This window comes from Lampetra planeri, chromosome 61, assembly GCF_965212315.1.
Source record: "Lampetra planeri chromosome 61, kcLamPlan1.2.h2, whole genome shotgun sequence".
Taxonomy (NCBI): domain Eukaryota; kingdom Metazoa; phylum Chordata; class Hyperoartia; order Petromyzontiformes; family Petromyzontidae; genus Lampetra; species Lampetra planeri.
In genome coordinates, this window is record NC_136167.1 from 2,614,290 (window position 1) to 2,633,978 (window position 19,689).

General features: G+C 47.5%; 2 protein-coding genes across 2 annotated transcripts; one reads left to right on the forward strand and one right to left on the reverse strand.

Annotated features, from left to right (window-relative positions):
• Positions 1-3,661: 3,661 nt before the first annotated feature.
• Positions 3,662-12,383, reverse strand: LOC144736587 (zona pellucida sperm-binding protein 4-like). Its single transcript, XM_078619150.1, has 13 exons — positions 12,235-12,383; positions 11,764-11,837; positions 10,819-10,908; positions 9,875-9,996; positions 8,274-8,388; positions 7,520-7,654; positions 7,159-7,337; positions 6,732-6,829; positions 6,209-6,336; positions 5,107-5,296; positions 4,505-4,640; positions 4,269-4,362; positions 3,662-3,988 (listed from the first exon to the last, which is right to left on the reverse strand). The coding sequence occupies exons 1-13, from the start codon at positions 12,285-12,287 to the stop codon at positions 3,729-3,731; spliced, it is 1,674 nt and encodes a 557-aa protein (XP_078475276.1). The 5' UTR covers positions 12,288-12,383; the 3' UTR covers positions 3,662-3,728.
• Positions 12,384-12,570: 187 nt separating this feature from the next.
• LOC144736591 (zona pellucida sperm-binding protein 3-like) lies at positions 12,571-18,992 on the forward strand. The gene is made up of 10 exons (XM_078619154.1): positions 12,571-12,690; positions 13,179-13,390; positions 13,817-13,933; positions 14,493-14,592; positions 15,495-15,672; positions 16,288-16,423; positions 16,522-16,616; positions 17,369-17,463; positions 17,835-17,963; positions 18,815-18,992. Exons 1-10 carry the CDS (start codon positions 12,636-12,638, stop codon positions 18,943-18,945), a joined length of 1,248 nt encoding a protein of 415 aa, XP_078475280.1. The 5' UTR covers positions 12,571-12,635; the 3' UTR covers positions 18,946-18,992.
• Positions 18,993-19,689: the final 697 nt, after the last annotated feature.

The following is a 19,689-nucleotide window of genomic DNA, read 5'->3' on the forward strand; positions in this document are numbered from 1 at the left end:
ATGAGGATAACAATGTTGGAAAAATTATCGCGCTGATCAAATTGGTTGCGCAGTATGACCCATTGTTAGCAAAACACGTACAGCACGCAGGAGAAAATCCGGGATCAGTTTCTTATTTGTCACCCGAAATCCAGAATGAATTTATCCACATACTTGCGTCGACTGTAAAGAACCAATTGTTGAGTGATATCAGGAAACACGTTCCTTCTGAGTGGGCAGGTAGGAACTTGGTTGGACAGCGCATTCGTGCATGACAGACAGACAAATAATCCCTGGTGGGCAGTGTGGAACCTGTTGTTCGTACCTGTATGTATAAAAGATAACTTGACTTTAGGTAGCCAGGCAGACAGCCCCCTTAACTATCGCCCCCCCCCCTCCCTTAGGCCCCTCCCCCCTTAGGCCCCTCCCCTGACCCCCTTTCCCATAGGCCCCTCCCCTGACCACCCCCCCCCATATCCTCAGGCCCCTCCCCTGACCCCCCTTCTGTTAGGCCCCTCCCCTGAGCACCCCCCCCCCCATATCCTTAGGCCCCTCCCCTGACCCCCCCCCCCTCAGGCCTCTCCGCTGAACCCCCCCCCCCCTCAGGTCCCTCTCCTGACTCCCCCCTTCCTTAGGCCCCTCCCCTGACCCTCCTCCCTTAGGCACCTCCCCTCTCCGTACCGGCAGTAGGTCTCCACCAATCAAAGAGCTGTTTACCTGACTCCCCCCTTCCTTAGGCCCCTCCCCTGACCCTCCTCCCTTAGGCACCTCCCCTCTCCGTACCCGGCAGTAGGTCTCCACCAATCAAAGAGCTGTTTGTAAGGTCTCCACCAATCAAAGAGCTGTGTGTATTATATATTTATTTATGCACGACAGACAGACAGTCAGACAGCTAAAAAATCCCTGGTGGGCAGTGTGGAACATTGTTCCTCCCTGTAAAACAAGTACTACGGTATCTTACTTGACTCAACTCCTGATCTAGGACATCGGGAACAGCTTTCTCAGGTCATAAGATTTGTGAATGTGGATTTTTTAACTAAAAAAGTAACTATCGAATACATTTTTTAAGGTTATATCGATATACATGTGTAATAAACCTTCTCGAGACGGCTTCTGGAATCAGTCCTTTATTTTTCACTTCCACAGTTACACACACTCCCCGTTGCTGACAGGCAACTGGAAGCGGGCAGACAACCAGCTAAGTCGCCCGCGGCACCCAGAGCCCCGTACGCGCGTGGCTCCTGCTCTCTTCGTTCCCAGGTCTGCTCCCGACTCCTCCGTCTTTCCTCCTCTTAATCCCTGGGTCACGTGGTACTCCTAAGCCAATCCTCCGTAGTCAGCGTTGACCGTTCCAGATCATTCCCCGTCAATCCCGGGACCACGCCTCTGATTCGGCTTCCCATTAGCTGAGGCCCCGATCGGCCAAGCCAATCACCCTAGCTAACATGCCGTGATCACGCCGAGGCCATGCTCCCTGGCTCTCCCCTCATTGGCTACAAAGCGGGACCGGCAAGCCGATCACCACGTGAGCCATACATGGCTCTTATTACACATGCAAAAGATGCAGCAAGCCTAGAAAGAGGCATCGTCGAAAGACTGAAATCTGACAACATACCTCTAGCCGACTGTCGGGCACAATGTTATGACAATGCTGCTGTGATGACTGGGCATATATCCGGCCTTCAACAACGAATATGTGACAAAAATCACAGAGCATTGTTTGTCAACTGTGACAACCACAGCTTAAACTTAGCAGGAGTACACTCAGCTAAACAGGATCCACATTTCGTCACATTTTTTGGAACAGTTGAAAGTATATATTTGTTTTTCTCTCGTTCAACAATTCGTTGGGAAGAGTAAAAAAAAATCTGTGCCCATCACAGTAAAGTGGGAGTCTGAAACATGCTGGAGTGCACGATCAGAAGCTGTTAAAGCTATCTATGAAGGACTGGATGAACTAGTAGGGCTGCTAGACAAATTATCGGAGGACGTAACTATGACGCCTGAAACCAGAAGCGATGCAGAACAGTTACAGGCATGCGTATTAAATTTTAACTTCATAGTTTTATTAAATTTCTAGAATGTCATTCTTGGAAAAATGTATCGTGTTCAGAAGCTCTTACAGGAATTTTTGGAAAACGGGGCATAGATACAACAGGATCCTACTATGAACTTCAAGGAAGCAGCAACTGATCTTGAATCTTTGGAGCATGAATTTGTCAAGCTTCGTGATGATTTGAGCCAAGTTTCTGTAGAAAACGCCAAAACAAGATGCACAGCCTGGGGGATAGATGTGGACAGAAGGAGATGCCAGGAGAATTGGCAAGAGATGCAGGACTTTCAGCAGAAGAAGAAATTGTGCGCGTTATGAAGAGCGTACTTTATCGACTTCAACAGGAGATGTCAACACGGCTTTTACGACTAAAAGACCTGAACACAAAATATGGATTTCTGCTGGACGTCAAAACTCTTCTATCCGACACAGATGTCGATACAATTCGTCGAAATTGCACAGATTTGGAAATTTCTATGACACCGACATCAATGGCCACGAACCGAACTTTTCACAGAAATTGGAGATTGCAAAATGCTGCTCAGTAACCAGAATGAAGTTCTACCAGAAACGCCTTTGGAGCTTTAGTTTTATGGAGACATATTTCCGAATTTCACTGCAAATTGTATTAACAATAGCAGTTTCAATTGCAAGCTGTGAGCGGTCGTTCAGCAAATTGAAACGTATTTTGTCGCATTTGCGTGCTTCAATGGGACAAGATCGTCTCAGCGATCTTGCTCTTCTTAGCGTTGAAAGAAAAACATTGGAAAAAACAGATTTTGATTACGTGATTGGCCAGTTTGCGACAGTGAAATCAAGAAAAATTAATCTTTTGTAGACTGTCAACCAGTCTACGACAGTGACCAAGTGAGCCATATAAATTCTTCTTTAAATACAATGTTTCATTAAAATTAAATTGTTATTCCGTATTCGATGTAATAGGAAAATGTGATTAAATGTGGGGGGGGGGGGGGGGGGGCGCCAATTTTGTAGTTCGTCCCCGGGCGCAAAATATCCTAGCTACGCCTCTGGTGGTCATGCCCAAGGAGTTAAACGTTGATGAACCGAGGAGGCAGAGTTTATCCAGCATTCACCCCAATGCAGATAGACGGATGCGTCACCGCTTCAGAACCCAGGGATCTTAAACAAGCCACTTGTGCACAAGGCCACAAACAATGTCTATCAGCGTTGGTTGTCTTTTCCAGGGGCAGAGCACTTTTGACAATGTAGACATATGCGTTTTAATGCTACAACCAAGGTCAACTCAACCTTTACTTAAAGCTAGTTAAAGTTGGCAGTATTCCGTTTCTCCCTCCTTGCCCAACATTCTTGATGTTCCTTTGAAATAGTTTGTTAGTGTGACAGAAAAAAAAATTGTCTCTGGACCATAATGTCCACATTTGCGTGTTTGGGGAAAAAGGATTCATTAGGTCATAAATAAAAGAAACCTGGATTCAGATTTTTTAAGCATGGCAAGGTGCTCTTGTTTGAAGCCAAAGGCCTAAACCTTGGTACACGTTGCTGCTATCGAGGGACTTGCCTTGGGGAAGAAACGTGGCCAAATGCAGCACTAACACTGCCTACATATTGCACACATACAATCCTCGTGAAAGGTCAGAACAGCAGTAGCGAATTTAAGAATTTTATTTGACAATGGTCAGCAAGACACGCAAGTGCCAGCAATCACAAGTAGTCATCAATAGCCACTCCCATCGAGCGCCACAGCCCGGCTCCTGTGCCTCCTCACGGCAATGGCAGCAGACAGGAGAGCAATGACGGCTGTGGCAATGACGAGGAGAAAGGACAGAGTCCCAGCCGAGGCCCACGATGAGGAGGGAGCCTCCAGCAACAGCAGAGCAGCGTCGTTAACAGAAGCTTCTTCAAAGAGCACGGGGCCCTGCAGTGACACCACGTGCTTTCCTACCACGCTGGAAGCGTCAGAGATGGCGTTGCGCTCTGGAACAACAGAAATCGGTTGATGACAACTGGCCCATACGAAAGGACATCATTTGCGCAGGTCAAGTTCCCCAGAAAAAAAAATCAAACGAGAAGGTAATTGTGGCATGCCACGGGTTGTGAAACCAGTCTGCAAAGGTCACAGCAAATGCACTTTAAATATAAACGATAACATAGCAACATTAAAACCCCTTCGTCCTCTTGAAAAATCGTTACTCTGCGAGGCTTTTCTGGGTAAACAAGCACAAAATATTCAATAGGTCGCGGTGGTGCTGCTCACTGTAGCGCCTGGTCTGTCCACACTGCCGATTGCACTCGGTGAGGAAGTTGGGGCTGGAGCTGTCGCACACCACAAGAGAGCAGTGCAGGTAAACCTGTGGCAGACAGAATGCATCGCTCCGGTAAGTAAAGGTTCCCATGTTTTTAGGTAGTCCTTTTGCCCTCCAGTTGTACACAGTACACGTCATCCTTCCATGTGACCTGGTTTTCAATGGATGAAAAGAATCGGGCACTCACGAGGTCACGGGTGGTGCTGCGGTCAGAGTTCATGAAGGCGAAGGCCTGGAGTGCCAGACGCTTGTAGTGAGAAGGCAGTGGCAGGTCAGCAACACCAGGGAAGAACACACTGCAACAAGGAGACTGCACGGGGCAGCTGCACAAGAAAAAGTGCCGTTTACCCTCAATTCAAAGAAGATTGAATGCACGCATTTTTATTTAAATCTGCACGCAAGGATGAAGGGCAGCTTTAGTCAAGACATGCTCACGACTAGCAAGGCAGCCCAAATGCCAATATTCAGTGCATCGGTGCAATGCAACCATCACTGCATGTAGTCGGGCCTTGTACAAATCACCAGCTCTGGGAGGCAGAGGGTGGCTGTGTTAACATCCAGAACCAAAGGAGCAGTGGCCATCGACATTTGGGGATGGCACTGCAATCTTGCTTAGACGCCAGTACTTGATAGTCACCATTACACGAACCGTTGTCATTAACAAGGGGACGTAATTAGCACAACTCTGCTTACGTGGGGGAAGAAAAAGAGACAACCAATGCCTCAAAAACCAGGTTGCCTCTGCAGGCCCTGCTGTGGCAGAGAGAGCACTACCCCGCCCAGCCTCACCCATCCACCACAAGTTTCCACTGCGTGGGGTCGGTGGCATCTGTCGTGGGCGTGGCCCAGCAGTCCTTCAGGAAGAGCACCAGCGTGGGGTCAGAGCGGTGCAGCAGTGACGCCTGCACGTAGAGCGGCGTTCCCAGAAGCGTTACCAGCGGGTACTGCCAGGGCTGGTACGGCGTGGTGTAGGAGTTGTCTGGCACCGTTCAGACATGGTTCACAAGGTATGTGGATTAGTGGTGTAAAGGACCTGTTTAGAGCACATTGGACAAGGTAAAGCACAAAACCCCTAAAACGTGCGCATTACTGTTGAATTGAACTAGTGCACATCTCAACATGTTCCTGGCATAAAAATCGTGGTTTATATTTTAGTTGTATTTTCAGAATACAATTCTGTGACCCTCACCTACATACAACGGCATCTAAATGTCTGTAGATGCTGTAAGGGGGCACCATTTGACACGGAGGGACGGGAATCGGGTGCTAACAGTTGGCCAAGTTCTAGTCCCATTTTTAGCCAATTGGTAACCAATGAAGCTATTGATAACAATTCGTTCAAGCAATTGTGATCTGACGAATGAGGCTAAGAAAGCCAGTCCAATCTTCCTGTAAACAATGCCCTCAAGGAGATCGTTTTGATTGATATGGGCATTGTCATCCCGTTCAATGTCGGCCCCACACCAACATGGTTTCAAGCTAATAGCTGCTAGATTCAAAACCTCAGCAGAAATTAGCATTTGAAGTTATACGTCGTACCATGGAGAATGTGAACGTCGTTCTAGTTCCCTTATGGCGAATTATGAACTCTGTTGGCAGGTTCACAACACTGGCAGCACAGCCTAGCACGTCATCCGTTTGCAGTTCAAGTCCAGCAGCCATGCCGATTAATGCATTCAAAAATCGCATGCAGCCTGCAATCAGTGGAAATTAAAGCAGGGTTGAGCTCCTAGCCGAGCAATGGCTAAAATAATCATGACTTTCAGCAGGCTTCGAGTCAGAGCTAATACAGACCCAAGTCTTCCCTGGGTAGAGCGACATCACAACCCGTGTTCAAGGTGGCATTTGTCCATTTAGAGCTGCACAGGGTGTCGGAGAGAGCAGTACTCACCAGTGAAGACCTGGAGCAGCAGGGAGAGGGGCCCAGTGGCCGTGGCTGGAGGTGGCGGTGGCAGAGTGCTCACCTGCACTCGAAGCTGCAGGTCTCCACTTCCAAGGAAGCGGCATTGAAGAACCATCCTGGTAAAAACACACACCACCAGCCAAAAGGCATGCACAATGCCCTCACGGCAGCAAGAGATTGCAGGAGCGACACAGCAGACCGATAGGGTGTTTTGCAGATGTACCAGTGAAGGGACCCCCACCTTGGTTAATACCGCGTTTACATTAGCCATAAACCATATTCCTACTACAAGATGTTAAAGATCCTGTGAAGAGGAAAAGTCGCCTTTGTGCGTCGAATGTCCCAATTTAATAATTAAATCGCTGAATATGGAAGCACAGCTTGGTCACGGTTCTACTGGCATATGCTGCAAATATTTAATGTCGCAGGGACAGTGGCCATTGATGGGGGTGGGTCTCCTCTGCAAGACTCATGCGCACAGCACTTGCAGAGGGGTGGTGGCAGTGCTTACTTGTATGTGGATGACTTGGTGATGGCGACGCTTCCATCAACGCAGAGCTCCCGCTCGGAGACCAACAGCAACTCGTACACGAGCTCCTGCCCACTCCACTGGACACACCACAAAGTAGTCGACACAAAACGATAATGCCATTGAGTGATCAAGTAGAAGAATGATAAGTGGTACTGGCCAGGAGTCCAAATTTCTCACAATTAGCTACAAATTATATTAGAATCCCCCTAAAGTCTGGTTTGGCACTCGATTCATTTGAAACTCAATCATAAAGTGACCCTGTTGTTCTTTATCAACGCGTGCATGATTGTACTCTGCACATCAAGGAGTTGTGCATCGTGAAGGGTCTCGATGCAGCACTTCAACAAGGTCAAACAACAACCATCAGGATGGGGGCAGGGCAAAGCAGAGTCCAGGAGCCCATTACCTGGACAGTGGCACCACACGCTGCCATGGGTACGTCAAAGACTGCAAGGTCTGCAGACACTAGCACGGGGCTGCACTGCGCACTGCTACCGCCAGTCAGGTGCACGGTGCTCAGGTCCAGCGGCGGAGACGTTAGGTTCCGAGACACGGGCACCACAAAGCGCCCATCTGTGGTGCACACTGGGTGGAGCATGGCGGGAGGGTATGGTGAATCACGAAAGATGCCCCATGTAGACCGTGGTGATGGAACAAATTCAGGGAAGCAGCACAGCAGGATGCTACTGTGCCAACATAGAACCTCAAAGCAGGAGCCTAGTTTAGGTAGTGAATGATGGAACCTCTGTTTTGAGTCAGCTACGTACCAGCTTCACTGTAGAAGCAGCGGCGTAGAGTGGGGTCGTAGCAGCAGCCACTCTGTGCACAGACGTCCGCGCTCGGGACACTCTGCACAGAGTTGCATGGGAAGTTCCTGCTCTGACCAGAGCATGTGGCGATCTCTAACAGCAGCAGGAGCACAACAGGTCATCGTACAAAACCCCACACGTACTTAAAATAAAACGGCATCGTTTGAGCCACGTGTCACGTATGTTAAGGAGTGTTACGTGGCACATGACCAAATCACCTGGGCAATGCACGCAATCTCAGAAGCGGAGCAGGGTTGAGTGTACTGCAAAGATGGGCAAAAACGTTGCTCACTGGCTGTAAAAGGCTCTGGCAGTGCAGCACAATTTGTTGCATTGAAGGTTAGTGCCACTCAACCACAGCCAACAAGGAGCAGCGTGGTGAAGCATGGTCAAATTAACCCTCACGACCCAGGGCAGCACCAACCAGCAGTGCATTAGGAAAAACGCGTTTAGATGGTGCAACTATTGCAATCAGCCATTGGGGGAAAGTGCATCGGAAAAGGATTCAAGCTGCAAGTTTGTGCAGTAAAAGCCAAGGGCATGAAACGCATCTGCAGGAAATGCAAGCGCATTATTGCAAAAGCACCAGGAGAGATGATCTAGGTCGAAACAGAAAGGCAGCTGTTGACCCAACAGACCCATTCTATAGCACCAAGTCATAGGTAGTGCAGTCTGTGGGTCCGATTAGCAGAGTCAAATCAATGGTACTCACCTCCAGCCCTCGCCGATCTTAGGTTCTCAGGGCAGTCGATGGTGAAAGCCCAGACGAGTCCATTCAGCCCCTGCCGCATCTCCTGCAGCTCCACCTCTATCTTCCTCCTGCCGTCCTGGTGAAATCAGCAGCCCTCATCAGACTCGGAGCCAGTGCTCCAGGAAGGCTTAAAACAAATCAGTAGATTTAGTGCATTCGACATTGTTGGGCGAGGCCAGGTTAATGACAAGTAAAACTGTCAAATGGGAAACCCGCCACCACCTACCACCCAAATTAAGGCAGGTAGACCGCACGTGGGGGGGGGGGGGTTGCATTCCTGGGTCCGAAATCACTTTCCCAGGTTAACCCTTGTTATTGTACAAACGGATGCTGCGCCGCGCCGTGTGTAATACAGTTTCCATATTCAGCTTGCCACAAAACCGCCAATACTCTTCCCACACACATAGCGCTCACAAATTACCAGAGGTGGGACAAAGTCATTGTTATGCAAGTCCAAGTCGAGTCGCAAGTCATCAAATTCATGACTCGAGTCCAAGTCACATGACTCGAGTCCACACCTCTGCAAATTACCACCCTTCACAAGACTTTCATGTCTTCTGCAAGCAAACCTCAAGTAGTGCACATTTCTGGCACAAAGCTCGTATGTTGGTTAGGTCTGCCACTTTCATTTTGCTGTTGTAGATCATACATGTCCAAGTAAGCCCCGTGTGCAATATTCTCTTACATTTACGTTGGTCTCTTAGAGGCCAGCTTGGATAGTGACCTTCTGTAGCAATATATTGCCATTGATTCTATACCAAGCATCAAACTGCTCTGATTCCCTTCTTTGCATTGAATAGTATCACGAATGCTGCATCCATTAGCAGGCGTGAAATACATCAACTGAAAGCTTGTTTTGCCGTGTATTTTGTGTGATGTAAACACCAGTTAACCGTTCAAACATTGCCTCTATTAAGGTGACCACTTTGGTGACATGGACGTCTAGATGGCAAATCCTTTACCATTAAGCACCGGAAGAGAACATTTATGCTAGAGATAAGACGGAGACTAAAGACAAAAAAGCAATGCAATGCGGCAAGAAAGGATACTTAGGATTGGTTTAAAGAGTAATGTAGCGACATGGCATACTACAATGAACAAGAGCACAAATCTCAAGTGCAAATCAAGGTAAATCTGATAAGACAAAGATAGCAGATCTTGATAAGACATATGGAATGAGCATTGCATTGATTGTCCAGGGATACCAGTCAAGAGAAAGAGCTGCTGTATAAACTAGAATTAAAGTCGCTACCACCGAGAGATGATCGAAATAAATTGAAAAAGCAATGCAAACAATCTGAAAACAAATTCCAGAGTGGACGGCAGGAGCTAAAAAAATAAAAAATCTTGGAAGGAACTTAAAAATAAATGCACGAGCTAAGCAAACGTGGAGGGGAAAATGCCAGAGTAGACAAAATCAAATTAGATTCTGGCCAGACAACATCTGTGGGCACGTGATGGCCGATCGGTTATGGACTGCGAAACATCAATTTCGCTACTACCACAGCAGTCCCAGCGGGTACTAGCATCGACGCAAGTCACAACGGTCTCCTCGTGTTCACCTCCATGCGCACGTGGCAGGCATCACCAGCAGCGGTGAAGTGGAGCGCAGCACCGTCCCTCGCGATGGAGAAGCCGCAGTCCCCCTGCGCAGACTCCACATCCACAGCCTCATTCCGCACCGCTGGAGACATCAAAAACAAAGTAAAAAAACCTGCATTTGGATGGATTACACACCACAAGTTCATGTGGGCAGCGTGACTGTAAGGAGAACAACAAAGTATGGTGTCAGTGAACGCGAATAGGAAATCTCCACAGTACCAGGAACGTCTCTAGGACACCGGATCCTCAATACACTGTTGGAATTATGGTACTCCCAAACCTGCACAACGACCTCGTCTAATAGTTGCTAGTGAATAAGGCTGCCTGTTGGATTTAGCGACAAGATCTCCCAAGTCGTCAACGGAGGACTCGTGGGAAATGCAGACAATGCGAGGAGAGAACCAAAGTCTGACATGAGTCACCAGGTTCAGTTTTCAATGGAAGTCATGACCTTGCATGAAATGTTCCAACTAATGGGAGAGCGCATTGTGCATGCAATCAAGAGGTGGTATTGATTAATAAGGGATTCAACCGTCTAGTAAACACACGCAGTTATCCTATGGAAGAATAATATTTGATTATCGTCGTCTGCTGTATTAGACTAGTGGAAATGAACCCCGACGCCAATACAGTATCATGCTTTGAATCCAGATAAAATTTTCCATCGTTCATGCGAATTACATGCCACACAGCATTAACCAAAAAACCTAAAATCGACACCGAATAAGAGAAAATGAGAGGTTAGTGCACATTGAAAGCGAAGCAGTTGGGACCAAACTGGCCAGAGAATCTCATCCTCGAATCAATTTGATTGAATATATGACGCTTCTCATAGATGCTATCATACAATGGATCAAGATGTCAATTATGTCATCACGATTTAAGTGAAAGCTCGTGGACTCACTCCGTACAAAGACACGGTAGTCACTGTGGGAGGGGCTGCTCCATCCCACAGAAAAACCCAGGGTGGAGGAGATGCATTGCTTCAGCAGACCTGGGGGAGGCAGTTCAGAAGTTGAGACGTCAACATCAACTACACCTTAAGGAGCAATTAAAAAACAGCCCGCGACGGTTGCTGGGAGGGCGCACATCAGTCCCTTCACTTTTCTGTGCACACATGTAAGGTGTTGTGTGTTGTTCTTATTTGGCGCAAATTCAAAAGGCACGTGCACAACTGGGCAGTATGAACCTCACACCAGGGATCGTCAGCCTGCAGTTTCGACGCAGCTGGTTGCAACATGATATTTTGGTAGTAGACCCCTGCATTAGACTCTTGAAATTGTAGTAGAAAGTTGCCAAGGTAGAGCCTGATATGCAAATTATCAACGCGAGTGCACAGTTCGTTGTTACTATAATGGAAAGGAACAAGGTCATGATGATTTTGCACGCGAGTGTTACGTATAGTCGTGCACAGTCAAATGTTGTACAAGTCACTATTTTAAGTAAAGTTGCAAGGGCCGTGCCAATCAGTCACCAGCCATATTTTTCGAAAGCGTTATTATCGTAAAAAGGAACGTGCAAGGGAGAGTTAATGTCCCCGAACGCCCCCTTTTCCATGCGCTGGAGGATTATTAATTATCCACGTGCCGGCCTATGCCCAACGGCAGCCATCACGTCGCGTCACGTGACCGCTCCAACGGCAGGCGCACAACAAATTCACCCCCCTCCACCTCGTCCAGGCAGCGCTCTTGTTGGCAACTCGTGTCGCCGGTAACGCTTTACCAGTTCACCGAGAGACGCCGCCATTAAAGTCTTGTGCATGGCGGTGTCCAGACACACGATAGCGGTATTGAGAGAATGCGCGATGTGGTTGTCATGTGGCGACAGCAGCAGCAGCAGCGCCCCCTACCACTCGGCTCCCCCAGCGTCCGCGGTCCCAGCGACTGTCGAAGCCTCGCGTGGACGGAGCCCAGGCAGAGGAAGCTGCGGCAAGTACGAGACACGTGACCGCCAAGACGAGAGAACGCAGGGGGAGGAGAGAGAGAGAGAGGCAAACACCGCAACCCCTCCACAAAAAAAGAAGTGGCCCTGAAGCGATTTTAGGAAGGGCCTATTCAAGGCCAGTACGGTGCACGAAGGAGTTGGTGTAAACAGTGCCACGCAAAGCCACCTTTGGAACCCCTACCACCCACAATTGGGCAAGCGAGACATTTCAGGACCGCATTTCCACATTTTTATCTCAATGCATTTCTCCATGCAGGCCAGTTACCCAAAGCGATATGGAAACGCCCTCTCTTACAAACGTACACAATACTTCATTAACCAGTGCTGTTGAGGAACATCCCTGAACACCACTCAGCACGCCCCTCCGCCTCCTCACCTGGTCAGGAGCAGGAGAAGAACTCGCAGAGCCGCCATCGTAAAACAAATCATCGGCTGCGTCGCTTCCCTTAGGCCATGGACCCCTTTTATATGGAGAGCCCTCAGCGATCCCGATCCAGATTGGATCAGATCCACCCACGCATTGTCTAATCAGCGAGATTTTATCAGAGCAGATCGAGTCACTCATTGTCTCATCAGTAGAGGTTTTCTCGATCTCGGCGCACGTGCATGGATAGGAGCTGCACCGCAAATCACGCGGCACGTACGCAGGAGGAGTTCATTGGCTCATTACTGAAACTGAATGAGGCCGCGCGCAGATAAAAGCCCCGAGTCGGGACAGTAGCTGCGTTGGCTCTGCTGGTGCTGTGCTAAGTCTCCGTTTTTTTTGTTGTCCTTGCGATGGAGATCACGAGGGCTTTGTTTTCGGTCTTGGGGTTGTTATGTCTTGCCTCTGGTGAGTGGAGTTTGGCCGAAAGATTATTTTACAGACGTGTTTATTCGTCGTGTAATGTAACTGCCGTGTTTACTAATGTGAACACCATAATATACACGTACTAACGATGGGTTTGGTAGTGTGGCGTGGTGGTTAATTCACGGTTCTATATACCTGAACACGAATTTGCGTCCTGGTAATGTTAACATTGGCGAGATGTGTCTAGACCTGGGGCTTTGCCCTAATTCAGCCCGTACTGATCTGTATGGTCAAACTGACGACCGCAATGTGCGAGACTTGATCCAGTAGTGGATTGCCAAAACGTATTCTTAACCTGTCGTGACGCGTATATACATTCATTGAGGTGCTACTGGGGAATTCGAACTCTCTTGTATTAGCAGCTCCGTGTGGATGATTGACTCGAGGCTCTGAGACTTTCTACGGCTTCACTGACCACCTGTGTCACTGTTTGGGTAACTCTCGCGTCTCGTCCCGTGCGGCACTTCCAGATGCAGTGGCCACCTCCGCCACGGTGAGTGTGGTGTGTGACGAGGCGACGCTCACGCTGACCGTGAGCAGGGACCTGTTCGGCACGGGTCACCTGGCCCAGGCGAGTGACCTGTCCCTGGGAGTACCAGCCTGCCCCGTCACTGGGAGCGACGCCATTGCTGGGACGGTGACCTTCCTCTACGCACTTGAAAGCTGTGGCAGCAGCCTCCAGGTATCTGGCTGCTAATGCTGCTGTAACATAATCTGCGCAATCCAACTGCTTTATGTTTTTGCCGAGTATAGGTGCAGAAGAATTACAATTCCGCATTCGAGTCAAGCCAGACTTCTTCAATAACAGCGGGGTGTATCGCTTTGAAATCCCCTTGGTATTTGTAGATCGGTCATTGCATTATTATGTTAAAGTCCGTTCTGGTTGACCAGTCGTACATTAGAGCGTTTTTATTCTTCCATAATATATTGGGAATCTGCATTTGCCATGGTTTGTGTGGGTGTTTTTATGGGTGACATTAGCTAGGTGAATTATTTAAACCAAGTAACAGCTGCATTGGGTCTTTCACCAAGGTGTTTGAGCTTTTTTTATTATTATTCCGCTAGTATTGCAATGGGTAATAAACCCCACTTCTTCCTCCCTTCTTAGACGAGTGCAGAGCTGCTATCTTACGAGAACTACCTCTACTACCGCCCCACGTCCAACACGGGCATTATCCGCACAAACTACGTCGCCGTGCCGGTCGTTTGCCGCTATCCCAGGCGAGTTCACCAGCAGTCTCTTGTTGAAATTTTCTTAATTTTGAAGTCCAGCTAAACTGTTTACAATTCTACCACTGTCTTTAAAAATTACGTGCCGTTGCGTGTGCTTTAGCTTTGCGAGGCCTGAATTGCAATAAAGCCAATGTCAGCTAGTTAATCCACCGATGGAAAGTCTCCCTGTGCTGTCTGTCGTGGGGGTTTTTAGTGGCAACTTTACTGATGGGTTCACATCAAACGCCTGTCATGGCCTGTCTCAAACATCCAGCCTTGCAGTGTCCACGCCTGAAGTGGTGCATGCATTGCATACTGTGTGAACCACGGTTCCCTTAATTATACTCCATTCCCCCAAGTCGTCTACTTTACTCTTATTTGGTCTTCGTCGGATAAAACTCTTGCAAGTTGCGATGTTAAATATACTCTGAAAATATGGTTCTGTGTCTATTCGTTGTAAGATGTTAACGACATTGCAATAATAATCTGGTCACAAATTGGTGCAGTTGAGCATCACCCACCTCTGCTCTTTGTAGAGAATGTGTGCCTGATCTCTTCCTGACTGCAGGAAGGGGAACGTGTCCAGCAATGCCATCAAACCCACATGGATCCCGTTCAGCAGCGCCAAGGTTATGCAACAGCAACTGAGCTTCACACTGAGGCTCATGACCGGTCAGTGGTGATGTAAGGACGTTGATTGCCTATTATGCATATGGCTACCACCAGGATGGCAATTTAGACTACAACCCCTTCAAGATGTGTGCTTGGTATTGAAGAATAGGCCACATATATGCCCGAGGTCCCTAAACTTTATCTGAGGTTTAAGAATAGGGTTACCCCTTTTTTTCTGGCACCAAAACTGTGGTGTTTAGATGTTAAAACGCCAAACTGAGAACTTTTTTGCGAGGAATCTTGTCCACATTAACGACTAATTGTGGTCAGAATGCAAACAAAACTGATAATATATGCATTGTCTTTGAAATTGATTGGTCCACACCAGACGGCTTTCTGTCGAGACGAAAGACTCTGCCAGAAAGAAAGCTGTCTCTGGTTTCCACCAAATGAGTTTCAAAGATGATGCATATATTATCAGTTTTTACTGGTATGAACGAAGTGAACCAGCCTACAATGGATTATATCGTCCGTCCAGCAACATCGCCCCCTACTGCAAACATTTGGCAGGACCCTACAAAAACCTTTACACTCGGTGAGGGTTTCCTGGCTAAACAAGTGTAATAATACATTATGTTTATATTCTTTGGTTATTTGTTCCTACCAGCCCACCCCGCAGGGACCTGTTTTATTTGCATTCTGACCACAAATTTTGTGGTTAATGCAGACATAAATCATTTGTAAAACGTTTCAGTTTGCTGTTTTAACATCTTAACACCTGTTGCCAGAAAAAAGGGAAACCTATTCTCATTTTGGTACTGACAAAGGAGGTCCCGTGATTTATCTTGGTTTCTTCCACAAGCAGTGGCGTGAGCAAGCACTTTCCTGGCTGCGCTTTTAGTCTGCACTCGGCCTTGGCAATTGTGTTTTGAAGTTGTCTAATTGTGTTTCCTTTTATAAAGACGACTGGAGTGTGGCGCGACCTTCCACCGTATACCAGCTGGGCCAGACTCTGCATGTCGAGGCGAGCGTGCAGACGCTGAACCACGTCCCACTCCGAATCTTCGTGGTCAGCTGCTTTGCAACCCCGGTTCCGGACAGGAACTCTCCCCTCAGCTACCAGATAATTTCTAACTCTGGGTGAGATTTCTCTCTTAATCCCACCTAATGAATGTTTATGTTCCTTGTCTTTAAAGGTGGCATTCCACTGCTTGAGTATATAACAGAGCCTGACCTTGGAATGCCGCTGAATCTTGCTCTGATGGTTAAGCCTGACCAGGTGTATGGTTAATGATTTTTACTGGTAGGAACGAAGTGAACCAGCCTACAATAGATTATACCGTCCGTCTGATGTCCGATTAGGTGTAGCAACATCGCCCCCTACTGCAAACACTTGGCAGGACCCTACAAAAAAAATTAACTCTCTCTGAGGCTTTCCTGGCTAAACAAGTGTCATAATACATTATGTTTATATTCTTTGGTTATTCGTTCCTACCAGCCCACCCCGCAGGGACCTGTTATCATGTGGTGTCTGTCGGTACATTACTGATGAGAGATGTGGTCAATGTTTGTCATCGGTGACTGATTTGGTTTGCGAGTGGGAGGGGGAGCCCCTTGCCCCTTAAGAGGTGGGCTTGGCGCACCCTCTGTGCCGTATTATACAGTGGAAGAGGAGTACTACATCTCCTAGCGCTGGCTTTCTGCTGGCCTGCCCTATGTAAAGTCACGTGTCGTACATCTACGGTGCCTGTGCAGGTGTCTGGTGGATGGCAAAGTCTCGTATGATGCTCACCTTACTTCTGGCTTCCTGCTCCGGCAAAGTGACAACGTCCTTCGCTTCTTCATCGATTCCTTCCGCTTCCTTGCGACGTTGACCAACAATGGCGACCAGGTGATCTACTGTCATGCAGGCTTCTACAGAAACCACCTTTTTAGCCACGTGGTAGGCAGTGTGATTGAGTAATAACCATCTTCCTCTTCTCGGTCCAGGTTTTCGTGTTCTGCCAGCTGAAGGTTGCAGATGTTGCTACATCTCCTACGGCTGTCAATAAAGCTTGCACCTACAGCCCCTCGGCTGCTTACAGGTTGGTCTGCTTCCTTGCATTGCCCAGCAATTTGTTTTTCAGTGTCTTCCATCCAATAGCTCAATCCATGCCTTGCATGTGGGCTACATATTATTGCATGCCTGTGTTCTTAACTAATATCCCTGAGAGCTGACTGGTTTCTAGCTGCAACTGGTATTACAACATTTCCTGTGCAGGTCCCACGGGTCTTCTCTTGTTTAGATTTATTCAGGTGATTATTGGTCATAGCCTGCACTTGTCTTGAGTTTATCAACAAGTGTAGCAGCCTGCAAACGACGTCTGTCATTCGTTTGAGCTCCTTTTGAAAAATCTCAGCCTCTTAGCCAGAGTTCAAATCTCACTCGTGGCTAATGTCGGGAGCATCAACCGAGCCTCGCCTTCGTAGATATTTTTTTTTCTTCCTCAAGCTGATCACCAGGGCTGGTGTGTAACAACATTGGAAGTGGTCCTGTTCACAGACTTTCCCTTCATGCTACAAATACTTTCAGTACTTTCCTATAACGCTCTGACTCTACAGGTCGGGTGCCGTCATACAGTTAAACACAACTACGCCCATAATTGTATTCCTGGCCACTGCTCTCATCGAGTGGCATTGTCGCTATCGGTCTGATCGACCGTGGTGCTGGCCAAATGGTACACCACTGTACGTTGCTTGCCCTGAACGGGTGCTCAATCGGCACTTTTCTCAAATGTGAACGGATACGAGTGAGCATTGCCTGTGTAACTACAGACGACGTTCGTGTGCAATGCAGGTGGGTCTCTGCTGATGGCTCGGACTCGGTGTGCAGCTGCTGCGAGTCCACGTGCCCCAGTGGAAGAAGGGGCAGGGAAGTGGCAGCAGTGACTGGTGAGTACAACCGTCGTATTCAGCCATTTAGTCCTGTACAGAAAACCCTTGAATATGAAGGGAGTTACGTTCTTGGAAAGTGTCAGAAAAGCCAAACTGCGACATTCACTATGTAAGCCTTGCCTAAATAATGGTGTTAGGTATGTGCCAAGTAAACTAAATGGAAATAATTTCTATTTAAAGCTTTTGTGACTGCAGGGATCCATATTCTTGTTTTTTTTTTTTCGGTAAAGTCACGTAGAAGGGAAATAAAAAAATTAAACACTAAAATTCTCATGACGTTTGGATTGCAACACAAGCAATCATCATCAGTTGTGTATGGGCTTAAGCCTGGGCCTTCGCCACATTACTAATGTGGTCCTCTCACTCAGGACCGTCGTATGCGGTGGAAGATGTGATGCTGGGCCCCATCGTGATTGCCAAGCCCTTCTCAGATGGTGCCGAGCCAAGCAGCCCTGCAAAACGGCAGCAGCCACGGGTTTCTACATCTGCATCCAAAGGTAAAGCTACCAGATTCTTTCATGGCACATTTTTTCCAGTCTCGGTTAAAAGCTATTTCTCATACTTTGATACTGGCAAAAAGGTCCCATGATGCATCTGCTCGCCCAGGGATATAAATGCTCTGATGCATGGATTGTTGTTGTACTGTTTGCCTTTTGACGTTTTCTGGTTTGACTCGGACTAGCCCATAAAGAAGGTTGTCTCTGGTGTAGACCAATCCGTTTCAAAGATGATACCTATATAAAAGGAGCATGTTCACCAAAAGTGCGTGCGGTTAATGCAGACTTAATTTAAAACCAGGACATCCATGAGGCAATGACGCTTTAAGGTTGACCTCTCATGGATTGGCAGTCTGTAATACTTAATCTCTATACGGAACTTTGTGCAATTTGGGGAGGAAGCAATTTGTTTTTCGAAGTCTGCTTTCTTACTCCTTTGAAAGGGCATATGACATCCAACTACAACCCCTTTCCCCAATAACAAGTTGAAAAGGTACAAAACACGGATATTACAGCAGTGCCCTAAAAGGTATGACCAACAAATATTGCCATGATCCTCCTTAAATGTGCTTTGGTCGTCAGATGTAAATGTTTAAGATCTCAATTTGTTTAACATACCTAAAATGATATTTGTGATTGTTTTTTAATAACATAAGATTGTGTGACGTGCTGAAGTAAAGCCATCCACCAGTGTTAAATGGCAAACCTTGGTGAGTGACAAATTTGAACAGTACACCTTTACCAAATACTTGGATAGGTCAAATGCCCCCACAACCTCCAGCATGCGGAAACCCTAGCTTTACGGCTCTGCAGATACCCACCAGCCCTTTCTCTCAATTGTTATTTTACAGGTGCTGCTCCCGTCCTTGGTCTGGGAGTGGCTGCGCTGGTGATGGCTGTCGCAGCAAGCGCCACGGTGGCTTTGTTTGTTTCGAAGAGGCGTCACACGACTCCTTCAAAGGGATTGGAAACGAGCTTCTGATCTTCAGTTGCTTTGCTTAAGTTGTGATAAATAAAACTGGTGCATTACTTCTTGTCTTGTGGGGTCTTTGCTTGGCGTTTCGAGCACTTTGTGTAACTACACCATAGCCCAGTACATGAGGGTGAGCATGGAAACAATTGTGGTCTCCAATTCATGCGTGCCAGGACCAGTAGGATGTACCTAATAATAATGGCAAATATTTTTGTTTTAAACCTTCCCAATTGTCCAAACTGGCAGTCATTGTTGTCCATGTACAATGGAGCAGTTGAACAATTTCAAGTAAGAAATCCATTCCTATGTCACTTTAATCTTCCATAAAAATGGCCCCAGACGTTTTTAACCGTGGCAGTAATTGGGCTTTGTTGGTACATTACAAAGACGGATAATGTGTAACAACCGTGCAAAAAATAGGAGCATTTAATACTGTACTTAAGCTGGTTGGAGTATTACATGTGGAAATTTGCTTCCAGAGTGCCCACAGCCTTAAATAAAAATATTACCGGTAGGAACAATTCCACACTGCCCACCAGGGATTGGTGATCTGTCTTTCATAGCCACGCCCTCGATTTGTATTTCATAGAGCGCTTCGGGCGGGCTTAGTATCACGTGACACGCCGCCCCACGTACCTTGCGCCGCGTGACACAGATCGCACGAATGCGTTATCCAACCAAGTTCCTACCTGCCCATTCCGAAGGAACTTGTTATTACAAATGTTATCAGTTCAGGACAAAGTAACTTTATAC